This window comes from Oryza sativa, chromosome 9 (genome assembly GCF_034140825.1).
Source record: "Oryza sativa Japonica Group chromosome 9, ASM3414082v1".
NCBI lineage: Eukaryota > Viridiplantae > Streptophyta > Magnoliopsida > Poales > Poaceae > Oryza > Oryza sativa.
In genome coordinates, this window is record NC_089043.1 from 8,133,225 (window position 1) to 8,154,650 (window position 21,426).

Genomic DNA, 21,426 nt, shown 5'->3' on the forward strand with positions numbered 1-21,426 from the left:
TCGGCCATAAGAGGGCCGAATTTAAACCTTAAAAACTCATCAAATTTACCCTCAAAAGTTGCATCTAACTTATCTTTAAAAACAGTCATAGATGAATCTATTGTAGATGCTACTTGTTGTTGGATAGATTGTGTTACCTCTTCATTGCTTACCAAATCAGAAGCGAGCTTAGTACGTGGCCTGGGCTTGATGATCACGCCTTGATGAGTCCTAGTGCATGCTCTCATCAGCGCCTCCTGTGTGATCTCCTTGATGTACTCCTCCATGGACTTGCGGTCTTCTCCTTTGAAATCATCCAATGTGATAGGTATCACATTAGATGGCTCTACCTCCGTCTTGGATGGCGGCTTCGTCATGGCGAAGTCGAAGTTGAGTTGACGCTGAACGGATTTCCCCAGCTGAGTCGCCAAAATCATGTTGGCAACTTTTTGTGACAAGTTGACAACAACGATTGCAGCACCTTCTGTCTTGCAGTGATCTTAGAGTCGCCAACCATCTCGATCTAGCAAAGAGCTAAACCTAGATGGGTTTTGACAAATAAACCGGCTAGCGGAGCCGATTTAAGATAACTACCCGTCTCGTGGGCAAAACGGAAGGTTTTCAGGACAAACCTACAAAGAGATGTCACACTCTCGCAGCGGCGGCAGACGGTTTACGACGCAAACCGACAAAGATGGACAAACTAAGAGAAAACTAAAAGCAATATGAAAAAACGATTCAATTGATTGATTGTAGATTGGATTTTTACGATGAACCGGCCATGTCCCTTATATAGGGGTTGGTCTTGCCCTCTACAGGCCCTCCTCCACGTCCAACTCGGGGTAGAAACTAAAGGAAACCCGAAACATGCCTTCCCGAGCAAGGAAACCTCGAAACCCAATGAAACACAGTCGGACTCGGACCTGCCAGTCAGACCGGCCACACACACCGCCGGTCTGATCGGCACTCAATCGGTGATCTGACCGCCCAACACACGACGGTCTGACCGGCCCACTCAAAGGAAACCGGTAGACTTCCAAATTTTGGCAACCTTTCCTATTTTAATCCTAGGTTGTCACGCCCAGAAATTTAGCCCAAATTTCCAGACTATTTTGTGTATTAAATCCGTGTCCAGGACCAGCCAGGGTACACAAAACGACAAGTAATATACAGTTCCAAACGTAAATAAAGCGTAAAATACTTACAGAAGAGGCACTTAGTCCTCACACCGAAACGAAAGCAGCAGCAGCGGAAACAGGCGATCCTAGCGAGGCTTCAGCTCCACTCCACAGGCAAAACTCAACTGGGGTCTGAGCCTTGGTCTTCTAACTTCGCCTTCAGCTCAGAAGCACTACACTTCTGAAAAGGGGAAATAATAGCAAGGCTGAGTACAACCACCGTACTCAGCAACACACACCAACGATGCTAACGTGCAAGGGGAACACAAGGACGGTTTGTGGCTATTTGCATTAAGGCGGTTGTAAAACATTTTATTGAGCAAACAGTAAAACAGTTGAGTAATTAAAGTAACATTAAATCTCCACTGATCAACGCTACACCACGTTGAACAGGCCCAACCAACCCACCTAAACTACAATGCATTGGGTCGATTTATTAAGGTGGGACTAATCACGGTGAATCTGGTCGACCGCCCATAACCGCGGGCACGGCTATTCGAATAGTTTTACTCTGGCCAGAGGTGTACAACTGTACCCACAAGACATAGCCCCACGACATGTTTCCGTGCGCCGAAATGCCACCACGACATACCGGAAAGAGGCCGTGACAGGACCCTTCGCATAACCCCCTCTAACCAAGCACACCACACCTTAGGTTTCACCCTCAATCCTCGCAAGGCAGCGGGCAGTCCCCTCTCGTGCCTAGGTGAATCCGAAAGCCGCATAGGCCATCGCAGGGCCCATCCAAACTCCATCACGCCCACCCTTGTCTAGATGCGTCAGCTAGAGGAAAGCTACACTACAAGCCCAGCCGTTGCCCACGCTGGCTTGTGGAAAGTACGAGGAATTCTTCCAGGGTTTCCCGCGAACCGGTCCTTAACTGCCATGGGTGCGACTAGCAAAACCATGCACCCACAGTCCACCATTCAGTCGCATTTTAGTTGGATAATTACGACCATTAAGTATGGCCAGATGTCTCGAGCACGCAGCTCATTCTAATACTAAAAAGGTCTAATACTGTAATTATCCCGTCAACTAAGCTAGTAGTAATTAAGCATGGCTAAGAATATAGTTCTAGCTAGGTCACATAAGTAACATGAGCTAGTTTATTTATTACCCAGGGTTGACAAAGGACAGATATTAAGTAAACATGGCACAAACGAGCAGATAGGTAATACCCAGATCCCATGTAATTAGCAAAACATGCATATTTATTTGCAAACGGTAAAACAGTTATAAATTAGGATCAACATGCTCAAGGGGAATGTGTGACTTGCCTTGCTTCTTCAAACAATCTTCCGAACTCTTATCCTTGCGAACGCGAACTTCCGAAACGACGGATTCTACATGCTAGCATGCAAAACGAGGAAAAACTCTAATAAAAACAAGGGAAACAATACATAAAAAGTAAACAAACATGTAGAGCTCAATTTTAGATGAATTTTGCAAGTTGAATGGCTCAATTCTGAGTTCGAATGAATTAGATATGAATTTTAGAAGTTTTGAGCCATTTAAATGAATTTCTAGAATTATTAACGAATTATTGCGCAATTAAACTCGATTTATGATGTCACCGAGAGGGAAGGGGTGGCGCCGACAAACGGGACCCACCCGTCGGTGACTCAAGGGCTTTGGCCTACCGTGGACCAAGTCCACGGAGACACGGGCTAGCGCACCACGTGGCGCCGACGGAGCACCGACGTGGCGGCCACGTGTGCGGACACACGGGCGGCCCGGGTGGAGACTGAGGCCGATCCGACGGCCCAGATCGACTGCGGCTGGGACCAAAGGGAGGCGGCAGCCGGCAGTGGTGCGGGCGCGGAGCGCAGCGGCGACGAACCGGCCGGACGGCCACCGGCAGCGGCAGCGCACGGCCATCGGCCACTGACGGCGAGCGGCGGCGCGGTGAGCGGCGGCACGGCAAGCGGCGGAAGGGAGCAGGGAGGAGAGGAGGGATGCTCACCAAGGCGGCGACGGCGAGACGACAACGGGGAAGCCAGCGGGACGGGCTCCTCGGGGAGGCAACGGTGACGGCGGTCCGGCGACGGGCTCCTCGGGGAGGCAACGGTGACGGCGGTCCGGCGGCGTTCCGCGAGCAGGAACCGGCGGACGGCGGCTGCGAGAACATGGGGAATGCAGTGGTATGGTTAGGAGGATGGGAGAAAGCGTGAAGCAGCGGGAAAAACCAGCCGAAGGCGAAGGAATTAGGGGAGCTCATCGGCGCGTGAGGGGAGTGGAACTCCGGTGGATTTCCGGTGAAGAGGGGCGGCGGCCGAGGACATCCTCGTCGTTGCGGAGCCGAAGGAGGCGACGGCGCAGGTCAGCGTGGACGGGACCGGCGGCGAAAGGCGGCCGGAGGCGGCAAAAGCAGCGGCGTCCTCGGTTTGCAGTGGAGGTGGTGTTTGGGCGCCGTTTTGGTGGAGAAGAGTGGCGGACAGGCTTGCTCTCGCGGCAGCGCAGCTGGTTGGGGTGGTGGCAGGGTGCGGGAGCGGCTCAGGCGGCGACGGCGTGCGGCTGGATGCGGCTGGCGGTGATGTAGCTCGGGTCGGCGGTGGCGGTGGGGTTTCGGCAACGGTTAGGGGAAGAAAGGTGGGGGCCGGGGTGCGGTGTGGAGCGGCGATGCCGGCGGCGCAAGCGGCGCGGAGCGGGGACGGCGGGAGCGGCGGCTAGAGGCGGCAGGAGCTCGCCGGAGTCGGCGGAGAGAGGTAGCAACGCGGGGAGAGCGGGAAAGGGCACGGGGAGCTCGGGCGAGGAGAGGAAACGGAAGAGGGGAGCACGGGGGTGCTTTATATAGCGCGAGGGAGCAACGGGGAGGCCGGGGAGTGGCGAATTTGGGGCGGTAACGGCCGGCGACGTGGAGGTCAACATGCGCGGAGTGGGGACTCGATTTGGCGCCGAAAATTGGGGAAAAGTGGGGGATTTGGTGGAGGAGGTGGTGGGGAACCGATTTCATGCGGTTCAGGCGCGAGGGCGCAGGCGGGAGGACCCGGAATTGGCGGCGACGTGGGCGGCAACGACCGTCCATGGCGGCTTCTGCCTGGGAAGCCGAAGGTAGAGGAAGAGCCTGACAGGTGGGGTCGCCGGGCCCACCTGTCGGGGAGGGAGAGAGGGAGGAGAAGCCGGGGGTTATTTAGACTTTGCGCGAGGGGAAGGGGAAACGGGCCGACGGCCCAAGAGAGGAGAGGGGAGGCCGGGGAGGAAGGGAGAGAGGCGCGCGGGCCGCGGGAGAGAAAGGGGGATTGGGCCGGGAGTGGCCCAAAAGGGAGAGAGGAGGTTTTTAATTTGTTTTTCATTTTATTTAATTGGTTAAATGAACTTTGTACTATTCAAATTATTTCTCGAGCTCCGAAAATTCGCGGGAAATTTCAGAGAGTATTTTAAGGCACAAAGAATATTACAAAATATTCTCGGCCAATAATTTTTAAAGGAAATTTTTAATTCCCTCAATAATTCACTTGATTAAATTGCTTTAAATTTTATTTAATTTCTAGAAAATACATTATTTAATGATTTTTAATCCCGAACAAAAATCGGGGCGTTACATAGGTGCTAAATTTGGGTGTAAACAGCTGTCACATTGAATGTTTGAACACATGCATGGAGTATTAAATGTAGGAAAAAAAACCTAATTACACAGAATTGCATATAAATTGCGAGACGAATCTTTTAAATCTAATTGCGGCATGATTTGACAATGTGGTGCTACAGTAACATTTGCTAATGACGGATTAATTAGGCTTAATAAATTCGTCTCGCAGTTTCCTGATGAAATCTTTAATTTGTTTTATTATTAGATTACGTTTAATACTTTAAATGTGTGTCTGTATATCTTATGTGACAACCAAACCCAAAAATTTTCCCCAACTAAGGGCCTGTTCACTTTGATGTCATTTTTAACCTTACCAAGTTTTAGTAAAGTTACCAAAAAAAAAGTGGTTACATTTAGTTTGCTGCCAAATTTTGATAACTATATAAGAAATCCTGCTAAAATTTTGGCAAGTTACCAAAATTTAATATTTTTTTGGCATCAAAGTGAACATGCCTAAACCGATGTTCAACTTTTGCAAAAAAAAAAAAAAACCCTTCATCATCAGAGAAGTTTATTCAAAACACCCCTATACTTTCCGAAAATATAAGGACAAATCAAGTTTCGCAAGACTATGATCTAAAAACGTGAGAGAACGAGGTCGTTCTCGCGAAAAAGGCAAACACTCCACCACGTCTCCAGTTCTCCACCACTCCCAGTTTACCGGCTCTCCTCTCCTCTCCACGCCCCTCCTCCTTTCATTCCCCATCCTCCTCTCTCTCTCTCTCTCTCGCTCCCTCCCTCCCGCGCGTGCCGCCGCCGCCGCCGCCGCCACCGCCCGCCCCCCTCGTCCGCCGCGCGCGCGTGCCGACGAGGAGTTCTCCTCACTCCCTCTCAGCCCCTCCCAATCCGAGAAGCAGGGTATGTATGCACATGTGCTCTCCTCTTCCTCCCTATGTTTTTTTCTCGATCTATTTCTGTCGGGGGGTTTGATTTAGTTAGGGATGGCGCTCCATCGTACCTGCTTGCTAGTTGCTATCGTGTTGGGAGGTGAGGTGATGTTATCGTGTTGGTCATCGTCAGCGCTGCGCCTCCCCAAGTTTTTAATTTAGGTTCCCTTTTGAAGAGGTGTTGAGGATCATTACATCTAAACATACCATTAGTATAATTACATCGCAACCCAGTAGTATTAGAAAGGGTATGTATAACCCACATAATTTTTGCAACTACAAGATGTTTCTTAAGAGTGATCAATGAGCAACATTAGTTTTTTACAACATACACCTTTGTCATCTCGCAGATCGGTGGGCTGCTGTCCAGCAATGATGTCGATGGCCTCCACCACCGCCAGCCCCTTTTGCCCTTCACCCATGCCCAGAGGACGCAAATGCACAGTTCGAGTTCAAGGTATCCGTCTACTCAATCTATGCAGTACTCTGTAATCTGATCGATTTCTGATTTCTTTTGCTTAATTTGGGGGTACACAGCTGGAGCTGCCGGAGCGGATGCATCTGATAAGTCGCTCGAGATTATGCGCAAATTCTCTGAGCAGTACGCCCGCCGCTCCAACACCTTCTTCTGTTCCGAGAAGTCCGTCACCGCCGTTGTTATCAAGGTAATGGAACCAAATCTATTTTCTACTTCTCTCTTGAATCCTCGTTAAACTTTACTTTTAAAAAAATCTCACTGCGTGCACATACAAATCAAATACTAGCAAAAATCATCTTAGCCACAAACAAATTCTTCTATGCTGCTATTTCATGTGTTCTGTACCTGCAGCTTGATAAGAAGATTATTACGCCCTATTGCTGCTGTTGAAAGTTGATGCAGTAGGCTTCAATCTTAGGTAGAAGAGAACCTGCCAGTATGCCCCTGATTTTCCATTGGTTAGCAAGGCCTTCCATACACCTCATTGGTTCAACACGCTAAGTTAACACACAGTTTTAAGTATCCTAGGTTGCATTGATGTAGAAGGTGAGTGCTGCGTACTGCCTGAGATTTTCAGAGCACAAAAGGAACTTTGAATGCAACATGTATTTCTTTCCCAGTGCTGTTTGGGATATGAAACAACTAGAGCAGAAACAGTGAAGCATGCCAGCTGAATGCTGATTACTGAACTAAAATGTATATGAAGAGTGTATTCACAGCAATCTCTTCATGAAAAAAAATAGAAAACCCAAGTCCAACATAATAAAAGGCATATATTTGAGCCCCATCCTCTAGATAATCAATCATATTACTGCATTGTCTAAGTGCCCAAATCTCAAAATAGTTTACCATTCCCAGGTAAAGTTTGACAGCATCTCCCTGTTAAATTACATTGCTAGAATAGAGACATAAATAATAGCAAATGGTATTTCCTCTGATAACTGCCAAAGGAGAAGAAATCAACAATTGCCCAAACATGAGTAAGAAAAGAGTACTCCAATTGATAGTCCGAAATCGTGGATCTCAAGCAGCGAGGAATAATTACCTCAGATGGTGACAAATCCGTGAGTAGAAAACAGATCAAGGCGATTGCTATGATACAAGGTCTATATACGAATAGATGATATGGTTGGTTGAGTTGTTGGAGGTGGGTATACATGCATTTTAAATCATGGATAATCTTTTTGTTGGTTGCATAGTGGATCTCTTTATGCCTTTTGAGTTGACAGTTCGTATTGTAGGATCATATGTAACTCAAAAATCGTGTTTTAACTTTTCTGCATAGTATTTGGGCTATTGGATGATTAAGGTCATACCTGGGATCTGTTCTGGTGGGATCCTATGAGTATTACTAGAATGAGTTTTATGACCATGTAGTTTTTGTCTAGACTAGGAGTCCTCATGTACCTGTTACTTTTGATTTGCCTACAATCTCAATGGAGTATTTAAGTCATATTTTGCTAAGATGTATCAAGGTTAAACAAAAAGGAAATTTGTTCTCACATTAGAGCTTTTCTTCTAATCTCATACAGCTAGCATCGAGAAAACAATATTACATTGATTTATTGCCTCATGTGCCTACTCTGTGGACTGAGACCTTGATATTCTTGAACTGTTGTTATCCGTTGGTACATAATTTCTTTTCGCTTTCATTGCAGTGACTGATTTGGTACATTGCGGACACTGAGTCACTAACAAGACTAAGTAGTTGTGTGTTGACCATGGAAATCATACCTGTAACTTGGTCAAAGACACAGCCGATCATCAGACAGTGTTTGGGTATGGGCGAGAAGGTCAAAAAAGTTATGAGTGTTATGTAGGATTTTCTTGTCAGTGACACTCCAAGGGGTTAGTAAACTGGTGAATGCTTAGAGGGCATGATTAAGCTCTTGCATTGTGGCCATAGTGTCAATTGAGGGGAACAAATGATCCATCAATGTTGTAAACCAGCAAGCCAATGTATAAAGGACATGGTAAATGAGCGCAAATGATAATAAAAGGGAATCACAATCTACCACTATTCACAATCCCTTTAGCTAACTCTTGGAACCACTGGGGCCATTCCTTGATACCAACTGATAAAACTCCATCAGCTTGACAATCAGCTCCTCTACTCTGGTTTAATCACAGGAGAGAAGTCATCTTGTTTTTATTTTAATATAAACTGTGGACTGTTGTCATTGTTCCAGCCCTTTCTTGGTAAAAAGTATAAAATTAAGGATTGCCTTCTGTGTCTTCTTGATTCTGAATAGCAACTAAAAATATTTTTGCAGGGACTTGCTGATCACAAGGATCAACTTGGAGCTCCTCTATGCCCTTGTAGGTAATTTATCTTACGTGCTGTGTCCACTCTCTAATTCTTCTTCGGGTTGATTACGACAGTTACTTACTGTTCCTGCTTTTCACGGTGTAAATTTAAATCAGGCATTATGATGACAAAGCTGCTGAGGTAGCACAAGGATTTTGGAACTGCCCTTGTGTTCCCATGCGTGAGAGGTCCAGTTCTTTATAACTCTTGTTTTAACAACTATGATAGTGCATAAATAATGTTGTGATGCTATTTGTGGTTTAGTTATAGGCGCGGAACATGGTGAGGTTTCACTGTTTCTTTGTTCCGATTTCATAGTATTTGTGGAGGCATATGCATTTCTAAGAGAGCACAAACGAATCTGCTGTAGATTATTGCTGATTGCCCAAAGTGAGAAGCATAGATGTTTTGATAAAGACGTTCCTCAGTAATATCATCATGACTTTTGAAACCATGTGTCCTACATATATACCGATGACTTAGGAACATAGTCTCTTCTGGCCCTTATTTTTTTGTTATAATGGACATAGATATAAATGAAATAATGAATATGATGAGCTGTTGGACCCATCTGTTTTCAATTGGTTGATCAACTTTTGCAGGAAGGAATGCCATTGCATGCTTTTTCTTACCCCCGACAATGACTTTGCTGGACAAGACCAGGCATGCTCCTTTTTCACAATGTTTTCTTCACAGATACCATCTAGCTCTCCGTTGTCATTGCATGAACGTCATTTCTACAAATTCCTCAAAGTAATTTTATTTTTCCTTATATATACTCTATGCATATTGCAGGCTATAACCTTGGAGGAGATCAAAGACGCAACATCAAAGATATAACCTCAGTGCACCTTTTCTTCCATTATTCTGCTTGACACCAGAGTTTGTATATGTAGTCTCTGTAAGATGACATTCTACCGATGAAATCGGTCATGATAAGATGTGTAGTAAACAACAATTTGTCGTTCCTTAGCTTTCATGTTCTTGCTTTTGAACATGGGAAAACACGCTCCCACTAATACAACAGCCTATTAACTACGCACTTGATACAAAGCATCATGTTTGTTCATCCTTTGAATCAAAGGTATGATATTTTCCGATTGACTCCAGTCGAGAATTGATCCGTATCTGCTGAGCTCTATTCTGCCGACCCTTCGTTTGTTGAATATGAAGTTGGAATTAAATTAAATGGATGAATTGATATAACATGTGATCATTGTTATGCAACGTTGCTTGTTGCCATAACACAAATATGCCATACAAGAAAAATCCAGAAACACACATAATAAATTAGCACACAAAAGAAATGCATTTTATTAATATGCACATCCAATTAAGAATTTGTATGTTTTGGTATGTACTAAAAAGTGTCACCCCAGATATCAAGTGAGACGATTTTCACCTGGAATGGTAAATTGGCCCATGAAAATATTTCAGTGTACTTAGACGAAGCGTGGTGGCAGGAGCACCCTGGGTTCAAGTATAATGTCTCTTCCGACGAGGCTTTAACGTGTTGTCTTATGAGTGTGAATCTCGTTTGTTAGGGACTCGCATCCTTTACTTCCACCATATTTTAATAGATGGTATAATATAGTATTATTTATTTTATTATGATTTGTTTTATCATTTAAGAAAACTTTAAGTCTAACTTATATTTTTCATACTTACTCTATTTTTTTAATAAAACTAGTGATTCAACATGATATTAAAAGTTAATGGCCAATTCTAATTTAAATACCCCTTGCCAATATCCAGTTAAAATCTATAGACTGTCCTTAACCGTGTAGATATTACAGAGTGGTACAAGGCTTCTGCTCTGTTTGGTCTTGGTCAGATAACGCCATCTTTTTTTCACCGTATCTCTTTAGTTCTAGTGTTGGACGGTTAAGATGGACGTCGACTGCATATCTTGCAGCTGCCTCTGCCTCCTCCACCTCTTCAAGACTAGCATTCTCATAGTTGATCGAGACGCTGAACTTCTGAATATATAGATTCCAATACAGCCAAGAGAATCCTTTGTCTTGCGCACATTGACATCACGATGAACAACTTCAGGCTGAGAATGAGAAAATCAATATAAGATTTACACGAAGAAACACCATGAATATATAGATGAAAAGAAGAATAAAGCTAGAATTGCGTACGTGTGTTATCTTGTACGTAAACTATTCCACCCGATCATGAGAACATGCCATTTGGGATAAGTTTCAAGTCAAACTTAAAAACTTGAACATCAATATATGTTTAAATACCTATATGCGATGTGTATACAAGGTTTACAATTTTGGTTTGGAATTTCTGATATCGGGCTTACCGGTGGACATGTAGGAGTTTCTTCTGGTCAAAATGCTCATTTTTTCTTGAATTTAGCGAAAAATTACCATAATTTCTTCAACTTTTGTCTGATATTTCAAGCTTAAGTTGTGCCTTTAGGTTCTGGTTCGACTCCTCATGTAGGTGAATTGAGGCTTGGTTAAAAATAGTCGGTCACTGGTCCCTCATAAAAACACGTGTTAAGAATTGACCTGTTGAGGATGAGCTCTCGTGTAGCGGGTAGAGACCTCAAAGCACGGTTAATAATCGATCCACATGGGGGTGAATTCGTGTGTGGGAGGCTAGATTTCGGGGCATTTCTCAGCTGGTTCTTCTCAACCAAAAGCTGTAGGAACGATCTTTCTCTTTCTCCCATTGGTCAAATAAAGCCTAGACCATGGTCTAGACCGTCTAGACCACGTCTAGACGCGAGACTACTACAGGTTTTCGTCTCGTTTAGGGCCTAAACTGTGCTCTAGACCATTTTCTTGTCTAGACAGTCAAAAACGGTCGAAGATCGTCTAGACCAAGTAATTAGACCACGCCTAGCTGAGTCTAGACCAAAAAAATGACGTGTAGACCATGGTCTAGGCGATGGACCCAAAACATTTGACGTGCAGGAGCTCAAATTTTCTGGCCCGCCAAGGCTCAGATGGTTTAGGTTAGGGTTTGGATGGAGTAAATCTCATTTTTCCCCCATTCCACCAACAACCGCCACAACCACACCACCCGCAATACAAAGTTAGTAACATGTGACATTTTCTTGTTTCGGGAACACAATTTAAAATGTTAGGATGAGTTTGAGGATGTGCAAGGTTTGAATTTGAAGCTAATTGAAGATTCATTCTTGCAAAATAAGGTAAACATTAAATACCATCTTTTGTTGCTCTCAAATATTCTCTAGAACTTTTGACTTGCTAAGTGTATTTACATATATGTAAAAAAAATATGCCGGTAGTATAAGTATGGCGTATCGTATAGACTGGCTAGACTCTAGACCGGGGGTAACCGTCCGGCTAGTGCCTAGAGAGAGAAGAAGTGGGCTATAGATCCATATAGTCAATGGTAACGCAGATTCCAAGATTGGCTATTAGATTGAATATAGATGATTTAAAGCTAGTAGTCGGCTATGCTATTAAAACTTAAATTGATTACAAGTGATTTGACGTTAGTGGTTGACTATATTATTAAACTTGCGCTAAGAAGAGGCTTAAATTCACCGAATGGCTTTGTTATCAGACTTCGCAGAGAAGAGATATACCTCTTGATGTATGTCAAACAGCATCATCTTATCTTCATCACGTCTTATGATTTCAAGGGCGGGTCTGTTGGGATGGTCATTGGCTGCACACCACGCAGCTGCCTCTGCTTCCTCCACTTCCTCAAGCGTAGCATCCTCACAGTCGATGTAGACCTCGAATTTTCTGATGTTTGGATTATGCAGCAGCCAGTGGAAGTCAAAGTAACCAACATCATCCTTCACCACCCGCGCTTTGACATTTTTGAAAGCAGTTTTATAAGTGATGTTTCTATCGGGCTGCGAAATGAGAAATTACGAACGAATGAACTGGTAAGTATCAACAGTAGATTTAATAATGAGTAAAATATGCCGTAGGTATCACAACTTGTGAGCTAGATGAAATTTAGTCAGTCATCTTATATATCGATCAAATTGATTACTCAATTTATTTAGGATACAAATCTATAAAAAAATATGCCATGCGTATTATTTATGTCAAGGTGAATGCCACGTTAGCTTCCTAGACTATGAAAGCAACAAAGATGACAACAAACAGAGCCCTTGCGGTTGTGGCAAGCGTTGATGATTGTGACTCGCTAGATCCAGCACCGTTCGGTCAGACATGCCATCAAACTTAAGATCGTGGCATAGCACATGAGCATAACAAATCGATCTAAATATACTAACTAAATTAGCGAAGAGAATGAAGAGTAGAACGGTTTTTCTACAAAATATATATTGCTTTCGCTAACTCATTGCCATGTTTGCCAACGCAGCGTCCAACTCGGCATAAACAATATGAGTGGCTGCTGTTTTGACTAGATTTGCACTCCCAAACAAATTGAGTGATCAATTTGAGCAATTTATAAGATAAATGACTAAATTGCACACGTCTTGCAAGTTGTGATACCAACGACCCATTTAACTCTTTAATAGAGAGGTGATTGCTACATTCAATCTTATCAACATCTTCTACTAGCTATCAAATAAAAGTTAACATACACAATACACTAGCTTAATTTGATAAAGAAGCCTTAACATAAAACTATATCTACAAATTAAAGGCCCCAATGTTAAACCTATAATGAGGCCTTCGAACTAGAAATGGCATTAAATAAAGATTAGATATCATTTTGAACTATGTATAATCTATATAGACTAAAGTTGCACAATAAAGCAATGCTATTACCACTTTTCACTTAATGCCACACATTTTACACATCATTGTAAAAGGTGTCAACTGTATTATGCTTTACTCATTCATATCGTGGCCGGTGATCTCTATCCACAACAGAAGAGCTATTATTCCTCACTATCAATCGTGGCCGGCTAGAGTTATATGAGATTAAGAGGAGCTTATTAGCAACCGACAACTGCAATGGTTGCAGCACTTTGTTTAAGCTTATGAACATTAGTGCGTCCTGATGCAAAGGGGCGGAGTTAGAGCGAGATGTAGGGGGGTGCCACTTATTTAATTTACTTTGCTTTATATCAAGTTTAAGCTAGGGTGTCTAAATTTGTATTGAGGGGGGGGGGGGGGTACACACATGGTGAAAAGAGGTCAGGTATAGCTACAAATTTTTTTTGATCGGGTTACTGGGCACCCCCCTCAATACTCTAGCTCCACCCCTGACATGCAATGATGTTTATGTTTTCTTGATGAAGTATAAAATTGGAATATTTAGTGCTTGAAACATGTGTCACATCATCGTCATGAGTTATAGGTGTTTGAGGTGGCTATTATTATCATTGGACCCTTATTAAAGCCAAGAGAAACAAGCCCGTTCTAGTTAGATTAGTGGAGGAGGAGTGGATCTTAAAAGAATTGGGGTGAGAATGTCCTCAAACATATTAAAACACATTGGATTGGACTAAAACAAGCTCGTTCTAGCTTAGCTAGATTAGTGGAGGAGGAGAAGTTTGTGTGCACATACCTCTTTGTAAGGTGAGAGCAACCTATCCTCAGATATTCTTACTATTTTAAGTGTAGGATGGTTGGGATGGACGGCGGCAGCTTGCGCCAGTGCCGCCTCCGCTTCCTCCACCTCTTTGGTATGAGCACCAGCACAATAGATGTCAGCTTCAACTCTTTGAAGCGATGTTCTTCCAAGGTTCCTGAAACCAAGTTGGTTCTCGAAACAAAGTAGGTTGGTATCTTTTAGGAACCGTACATGGACAGTGAACTTAAGGGATTCGAGGCTTGGCATAATAGCCTTCTCGTTGCAAATGATGTTATGTAGATCAAACCACACGAGTGAACGGGGTGCCTTAAAAATTCTCAATTTCTGAAAGTAAACATCACCAGATGTCCCCCCCATGCTTATTGTCGCAGTGTAATTGGAATCCAGTTTGAGGTAGTTGAGCTCTGGTAACCTTCCAAGTGTTTCTATGTCCTGTTCCTTCAAAGCCATCACCTGCAATTCTAGATAACAGAGGTTTGGAAGAAATGATGAGTTCAACCACATCGGAAACCTGCAGAATTTCAAGGTTTGCAAGCACAAGTGCCGGAGGCATTGAGGGGAAGCGTGCCCTTCTTCCCACATTACGCTCTTCTTTCCGGATGAGGCATAAATATCCACAGTCTGGATGCTGTGCAGATTGTGTAGGCAATCCAACAAATCTCTGTTCGGCCTCTCATCTGGTTCGTAAGTAGAAAGCCTAATCCACAGCACCCTTAGTTTACTCAGCTTGCCTAGTGCCTTCATAAACTGTATTCTGTCATCATTTTCAGCCTCTATCCATATCTCTTCAAGAGAGGTCAGCTCTCCAATCAAACCAGCTGATACCTTGTAAATCCTATTGGCACGTAGACACACCAGCTTTGTCAGCAGGCCCATTGACTCTGGCAGCTCTTTTATTTGAGTTCCCAACAGATCAAGTACTTGTAGAAACTTCAGATGTCCTACATCCTCAGGGATCTCAATAGAATCAATGTACTGTAGTCCAAGGTACCTCAGGTGAAGTAAACTCCAAACATGCTGCAGACTGTGTTTACTGCAATGGTCCAGAATAAGGCAATTTTGTAGAGCCAATACACGTATAACATGAGAGCCTGTGGATGCCATGCTTATATCACAGCACTCAGTCACAACAAAGGACCTCAGTTGCTCCACACCCTTATTAGCTAACAGGGGACATTCAACGTTTGGCTCAGAACTCTTACACTGCAGAGCTAGTCTGCGGGAATTTCTCGATAGAAGTACCAGTTCCTCATTGCCATCCAATACAGTGACAAAGTTTTCTTCAGCTGACAACAAACGGACTAGATCAAGCACCATATCATGAACATGGCAACCATCTATGTACCCTTTGTCTTCAGCCTCAGCTGGCAGGATCAAGCTTCTGTTAATCAACTCGTTGAAGTATCCCTCGCCGAGTTCAAATAACCCTATCCCAGCTGCTTTCTCTTCGTGTACGAAACCCTCGGTTATCCATTTCCATATTAACATATTTTTCTCAATATAGTAATCCTCTGGAAATATACTTAGATACAATAAGCAAGGTTTCAGATGCAAAGGTAGATCATAATAGCTCAAAGATAATATATTTCTAGTATTATCTACATTGTCATTGCCTCCATGCCCCAGACAATAGATTTGTATACTACGGGCCAGTCCTCCATTGGTTTATTGGCTAACAAACTAGCCATTGTAATGATAGCTAATGGAACACCGCAACATTTCTTCAAAATTTTCTCACATGCATCAACTGATGGATCACTATCCAAACACTTATCTTCACCACCAACTATTCTCGTATACAATAACTTTTTGGAGTCTTCATGTGAAAGTGGCTTCATTTTGTAAACGTCACTTTCATTTTGTAAACGTCACTGACATATGCTGCAACTTCAAAAATGTGAGTAGTTGCGACTACTCTACTTCCGCAATTACTATTTTGCAGAACACATCTGATTAACTCCCATGATTTTTTATCCCATATGTCATCAATAATGATAAAACACCTGTATATATACCCACACGACAGTGAAAACAAGTTAGTGACTAAAATTAATTGACGAACATACAAAAGAAAGAAGCACATCAATATGAAAAACTGTCAAACAGCAAAAAAAAAAAAAACATTAGTGTTTATTCTTATATTTACACATAACATGGAAGGATGAAGAACAGTCGTGCTAGGAATCAGAAACATGTATCAAACAGATATGGTATATTTAATTAGCAAAACTAGTTATGTAGCACCGAAAGATCACACTTTTAGTTTGATAGCACCAATATATAACCACTGGGTTAACTTAAATTGCAATCAAAGATGACCATGTTTTACCACTGTAGCTTTTAATCACCTTGCTTCATTTGTTGTTAAATTCAAGGATAGAGTATCTCCAATGGGAATAGGGAGCCACCTTTCCAAACCGACTCCCTATTTTCACTGCGCACTTCAGTGGGCTCTCTAAATCTCGCTCCCCACTTTCATCCACAAATATTTTATGAATTATTATCACAGACTGTAAAGGACTTTCTGTTGTTAGCAAGTACTCTTTGCCCAATGGACCATGAGTGTAAGGCCTTGTGTGGAGTGGATGTTGTGTGCTTATGTAAGAATTGTGGACTTATCTAATAACTAGAAAAGTAATCAGTATTTTCGTCATTAATAAATTAAGCTATCTCTTTATCCTAAAAGATTAAATGTGATTATTGATGAAAAACTATGATAAAGCGAAAGGACCATCATGATAACTCAGCCAGACAAATGATCCTACTGACCATGCAACTAACCAAATACCATCTCCAAGTTTAATCACAGAGCTAATTACTAGCTATGCCTATATGGCCATATTGAAGCATTAGCTATAAGGCTGCCTTCATTTTTTTTTGTTTAGGTCTCTTTCTCTCACTTATATTATTTAATGCATTTCAAGCACGTGTAAATCTAGCTCTTGCACAAGAGGCAACACTCCTCTTTTTTTTCTATCTTCTCCACATTGCTTATAGCCTATTATTATTATTGTTGCTGCTGCTGCTGCTGCTGCTGCTGCTCTCAACTGTTTTATATACATATCCAAACAATGCGACCTACCAAACAAGTCCACTATATCCACTCAGCAAGACCAAAGTAGTCATCCTGGATGGTTCGATCATATAGTCCAGCCTAGAGTTTTAAGGGCAACCAAATATACACATGTGATTTACTGATTTATATTGCAAATGGAACCATATAGCATCCCAAGTTTAGTACCACACTAACAGTTGTATATATGAGAGTTGGACTGATTTGATTTCTAATGTTTTTTTCGCCGGGAGATTCCTAATGTTTAATAACTCCGGTTCAAACTTTTTCCACAAAACGACGATGGAAGCAAAAGGTTGTTGGTGTGGCCTATCCACGAGTTGTGTTAGGCCTAGCGTCACTTCACACCTGGGGGTTATAGGAATTAAAATTAACTACTACTATTGGAGATGGAATCAACTCTACATGGACTCAAGAGGAGACAAAGCATACAAGGGATGGCAGGATCATAAGAATAATAGACCACTTGGCAGTACTTAAACTTGTGATTTGAATTTTTGCTAGTCCTATATCCTAAGTATAGATTTGGAGAGCTGGAGTACTGCTCACTATCATGTATGGGACCATTCAAGAAATTGCCAATGTATAGGCGGGGAGCTCAATATCATACTTGACTTCCGTTGCCGACTACACTCTCACAAGGTTTGCGTATATTTCTGAATTTAACACATGCAAAGGTGAGCTACTGAATCAGAGAAGAACAAGGAGTTGAGTTTTATATGTATAATGGTTGAGAATACTTTGATCAACAGCTTTAGTTTTTTTTTCCTTTTACAAAGACGCCCTAGGGCATCTTATACCTGAAGCACTATAAAATGGTTTACATGATATTTTTGCTAATGGTTTTGCCACCGGAATTTTGGATTTGATATCATATTAATGGTTAATATTAGCTTTAACACTAAGAGCAATATATGTGGTACAATCGCCGGTCGAAGTGCGCATAGCTGCATAAAGTGGTATATAAAAAGTATATGCTATTTATGGGGTCTCTATTGGTGGTATGTAAAGTATTTTTCTTTCTAATCTAGCGGTTTGTATCTATTTATACTTGCATCTCAAATACTGGTAGTAGAATATAAAAATTAACGGCTAACATCGTTTAATTTGTACTGGTGATACTACTAATAGAGTCCACCGTAAATTAAAGCACTTCAAAAAATATATGTGGTACAGCTGCCAAGACGAAAGACATACCTCTTCTTCTGGATGAATTCCTGGAGTTCATTCATGAGCTGCCTTTCATCCAGCAACATCATAATCGAATGCATGTACCTTTGCTTGTCAAGATCAATGAGAATATCCCTAAGGACTTTCTTCATGTCAGGATGCTGACCAATCGGCACAAAAGCTCCAGAATCAAACCCCGGTTTAAACTTGTTGTAGACTGCTTTGGCAAGGGTTGTCTTCCCTAGACCTCCAAATCCAAAGATAGAAACAACCTTTGGTTTGTTCATAGATGGATGAATATCATCCCCAAGGGCCAACATCTCAATGAGCTCATCCATTGGCCCATCAATTCCAACAAGCTCTGTGGCCATTCTGAATAGATTCAGGAGTCGAGGATCGATGGTTGCTTGGTACTCAGGTTTTGCGACGACAATGTCATCTACCGTATACCGTCCACACCTTGCAGCCACCTCCTTGAGCTTCTTATCGATGTCTTGGATGGCTCCAGCGATCTTGCGGCGAACCTTGACTTTCTTGAACAATTTGCCAATCTTCTTTCTGAGGCGCCGGAGCATGTGTGGGCTGGCAGGTTCCATGGACTCAACATGTACAAGAAAGATGTCGACGATGTCCTCCATTTCATAGGATGCCTCTCTGAGATCGCGCGCCCAGAGCTTGACTAGCACATCGAGCTACTCTGGTGGCACCTCGCCAACAACTCGAAGGACCGCGTATACACTGTCGAGCTCCCGCAAGAGAGACTCGATCTTCTTCCTCACACCTATCTGCAGGTTGTACTCCTCCTTGAGCAGCTGAACCATCTTTGGGAGCAGGCTCCCCATCGCCCCTGTTACCAGCCCCATGCTTGCTAGCTCGGCGGTTGGACTTGGTTGTGCAAAGCAGCACCCAGATCAGACGATCGACATTATATGCTTCCCCATCTTTGGGAGCAGGCTCCCCATCGCCCCTGTCACCAGCCCCATGCTTGCTAGCTCGGTGGTTGGACTTGGTTGTGCAAAGCAGCACCCAGATCAGACGATCGACATTATATGCTTCTGATCTGATCTGATCTCACGATTGAGCCCTGAGTGATCATGCTCACAAATCAGCCTTCGGAACATGATTCCTGGTTGTGCTTTTCCACATCTCAAAGCTGTAGATTAGGCAGGCTGGAAAGCACTAAAATCTCTCCTTGATCGATGGCATTGCAAACGACACTCTTATATATTATTTTAAGCCGGCCGAACAGTACTCCCTTTATTTTATAAGTTATTTATTATAGTTCTAGTGTTACAAATTGTGTTAAAATACTAGTCATTCCTATATTCCAAACCACTCTTATGGTGTGTTTACATTCTCACCCACCCATGGCCTTGGCAAATGACCTGCAGTCAAGTCATAATTCAGCAATGTTGATGTTGACTGCCCACCAGCAGGCAGCAGAGGTACTGCAGGACTCTTGGATCATGTGGAAAAGGTGCCATGTGAGGAAATCTCATGAAGTATCCTATATAGATGTAGATGTTCCTAACTTGTGCACGGAGAATCCACTATATGTGTTCAAGGGATTGGATGGATTCGGATTAGGTTGAACCTATTTTTTAAGGTGTTTGGTTTGAGACAGTGGGATGAGATGTTCCTAAAAAAGAATACTTTTCTAAGATTCACTTTAACCTTGTACCCTCAAAAACTGGCGGACAAATCCCACCTACTTTTCTTTCTCAATGATGTGTGGGCCATTTCTTAAAAAGTTTTTAAGACCATTACATCCCTCATACCAAACGGATGCATCCATCCCATATGGATGCGACCATCTCGTACTAAAAATATAGATAAGTCTAATCCTTCCCACTTGGTCCCCCAAAACAAATACATGCTATGTGTGCAAGCAATGAGTGAGGTGCCTGAAGGTATCATGATCTCTAATAACAATAATTTGTGAACATATTGTTACTTATTTTTAGGAAAAAGTCTGAATTACCCCTGAACTATTGTGTCGGTCCGATTTATCCCCTAAAACTACAAAATCAGATATTTTACACCCTAAACTTTTTATGCCGAAATAATTACCTCCCTAACTTAATCCAGTGCAATTTTGGTCCTACGTGGCATACACGTGACAGTCCAGTCAACCAACTTTTATTTAAAACATCTATGGGCCCACATGTCAGGTTCTCTCGTCTTCCTCCCTTTCTCACTTCCCCACACCTCGACCTTAGCAAGAGAAGGAGATGGAAGATGAACAGGATAGAGAGGAAGAGGATGAGGAAGAAGGCAGGGACAATTTGGTCCTATAAGTTTAGAAAATGTGCTGAATGGGTAAGCAATGGCATATAATAGATAGGTGTGAAATTATATTGGCATGGTTTCAAATAGACAAATATCAATGGCATATTTCAAAACCGCAAAAGTTATAATGGCATGGATCCAATTAACCCTTATTTAATGGGTGGATGATGTATACTGGCTTCCAGTGAGAAGTATAGCATAATTGGTAGAAGAAATATTTTTACTAACCTCTGGTTTGGTGTAGAGGGTGAGCAAAATCCTGTGTTTGTGTGTGTGAGATCTTGATCATGAATGTATGAAAAGAATCTAACAAGGGTCACAACAATTTGACCAAACTCAAAGTAATAACAAGCATCATATGTATAAGGTTTATCAATATGATCGACATATAGTTTTGGTAGGAATATAGCATCGATTCGGAGTATGTAAAGTTACACCACATTTTCTTTCATAAAATTTCCCAAGGACTCAACAGAGAAGAGCAAAGGTTTGTTTTACCAGGTAATCTCTCATTTATCAATTATTTAGATAACATGTGTTCCTATAGATATGTGTTCACAAGCAACAAGCATATGTGACTGCCCTAGCAAGCATGTTTTGGTGGTAAAAAAAGATGGCGAGTATTCGTCGGCTAGTGATTTCGATGAAGATACACTTGCTTTGCTTGCAGCTGACCACTTATACTTGGCATTATATTTGCTTACAGGAGATCACCATATAAATGGAGGAGAAATGGTGGAAAACACCCGTTCAATCAGCCAGAGGTTAACAAGTGGCGAATAAATGTACGGAAGGGCACACAAACCCAATGAAACTCGGCCGACCGAGGCCCAGCCCAGTTGGCCCAGAAATTCTCCAGGTTGGTAATTACCGACCTCCAATGATGGTTGTTACCATTTCCTGCGCTCCAACCATCATTAGGAGGACATTTGACAAGAGGGGAAGAAATATGCCCTTTGGA

At 42.7% G+C, this 21,426-nt stretch overlaps 1 protein-coding gene and 1 pseudogene across 1 annotated transcript; one reads left to right on the forward strand and one right to left on the reverse strand.

The window, feature by feature from the left end:
- The first annotated feature begins 5,439 nt into the window (after nucleotides 1-5,439).
- LOC4346508 (ferredoxin-thioredoxin reductase catalytic chain, chloroplastic-like) lies at nucleotides 5,440-9,536 on the forward strand. The gene is made up of 7 exons (NM_001422707.1): nucleotides 5,440-5,604; nucleotides 5,984-6,090; nucleotides 6,171-6,298; nucleotides 8,385-8,434; nucleotides 8,536-8,607; nucleotides 9,022-9,082; nucleotides 9,215-9,536. The coding sequence occupies exons 2-7, from the start codon at nucleotides 6,006-6,008 to the stop codon at nucleotides 9,257-9,259; spliced, it is 441 nt and encodes a 146-aa protein (NP_001409636.1). The 5' UTR covers nucleotides 5,440-5,604; nucleotides 5,984-6,005; the 3' UTR covers nucleotides 9,260-9,536.
- Nucleotides 9,537-10,209: 673 nt separating this feature from the next.
- Nucleotides 10,210-19,039, reverse strand: LOC107277013 (disease resistance protein Pik-2-like; annotated as a pseudogene).
- Nucleotides 19,040-21,426: the final 2,387 nt, after the last annotated feature.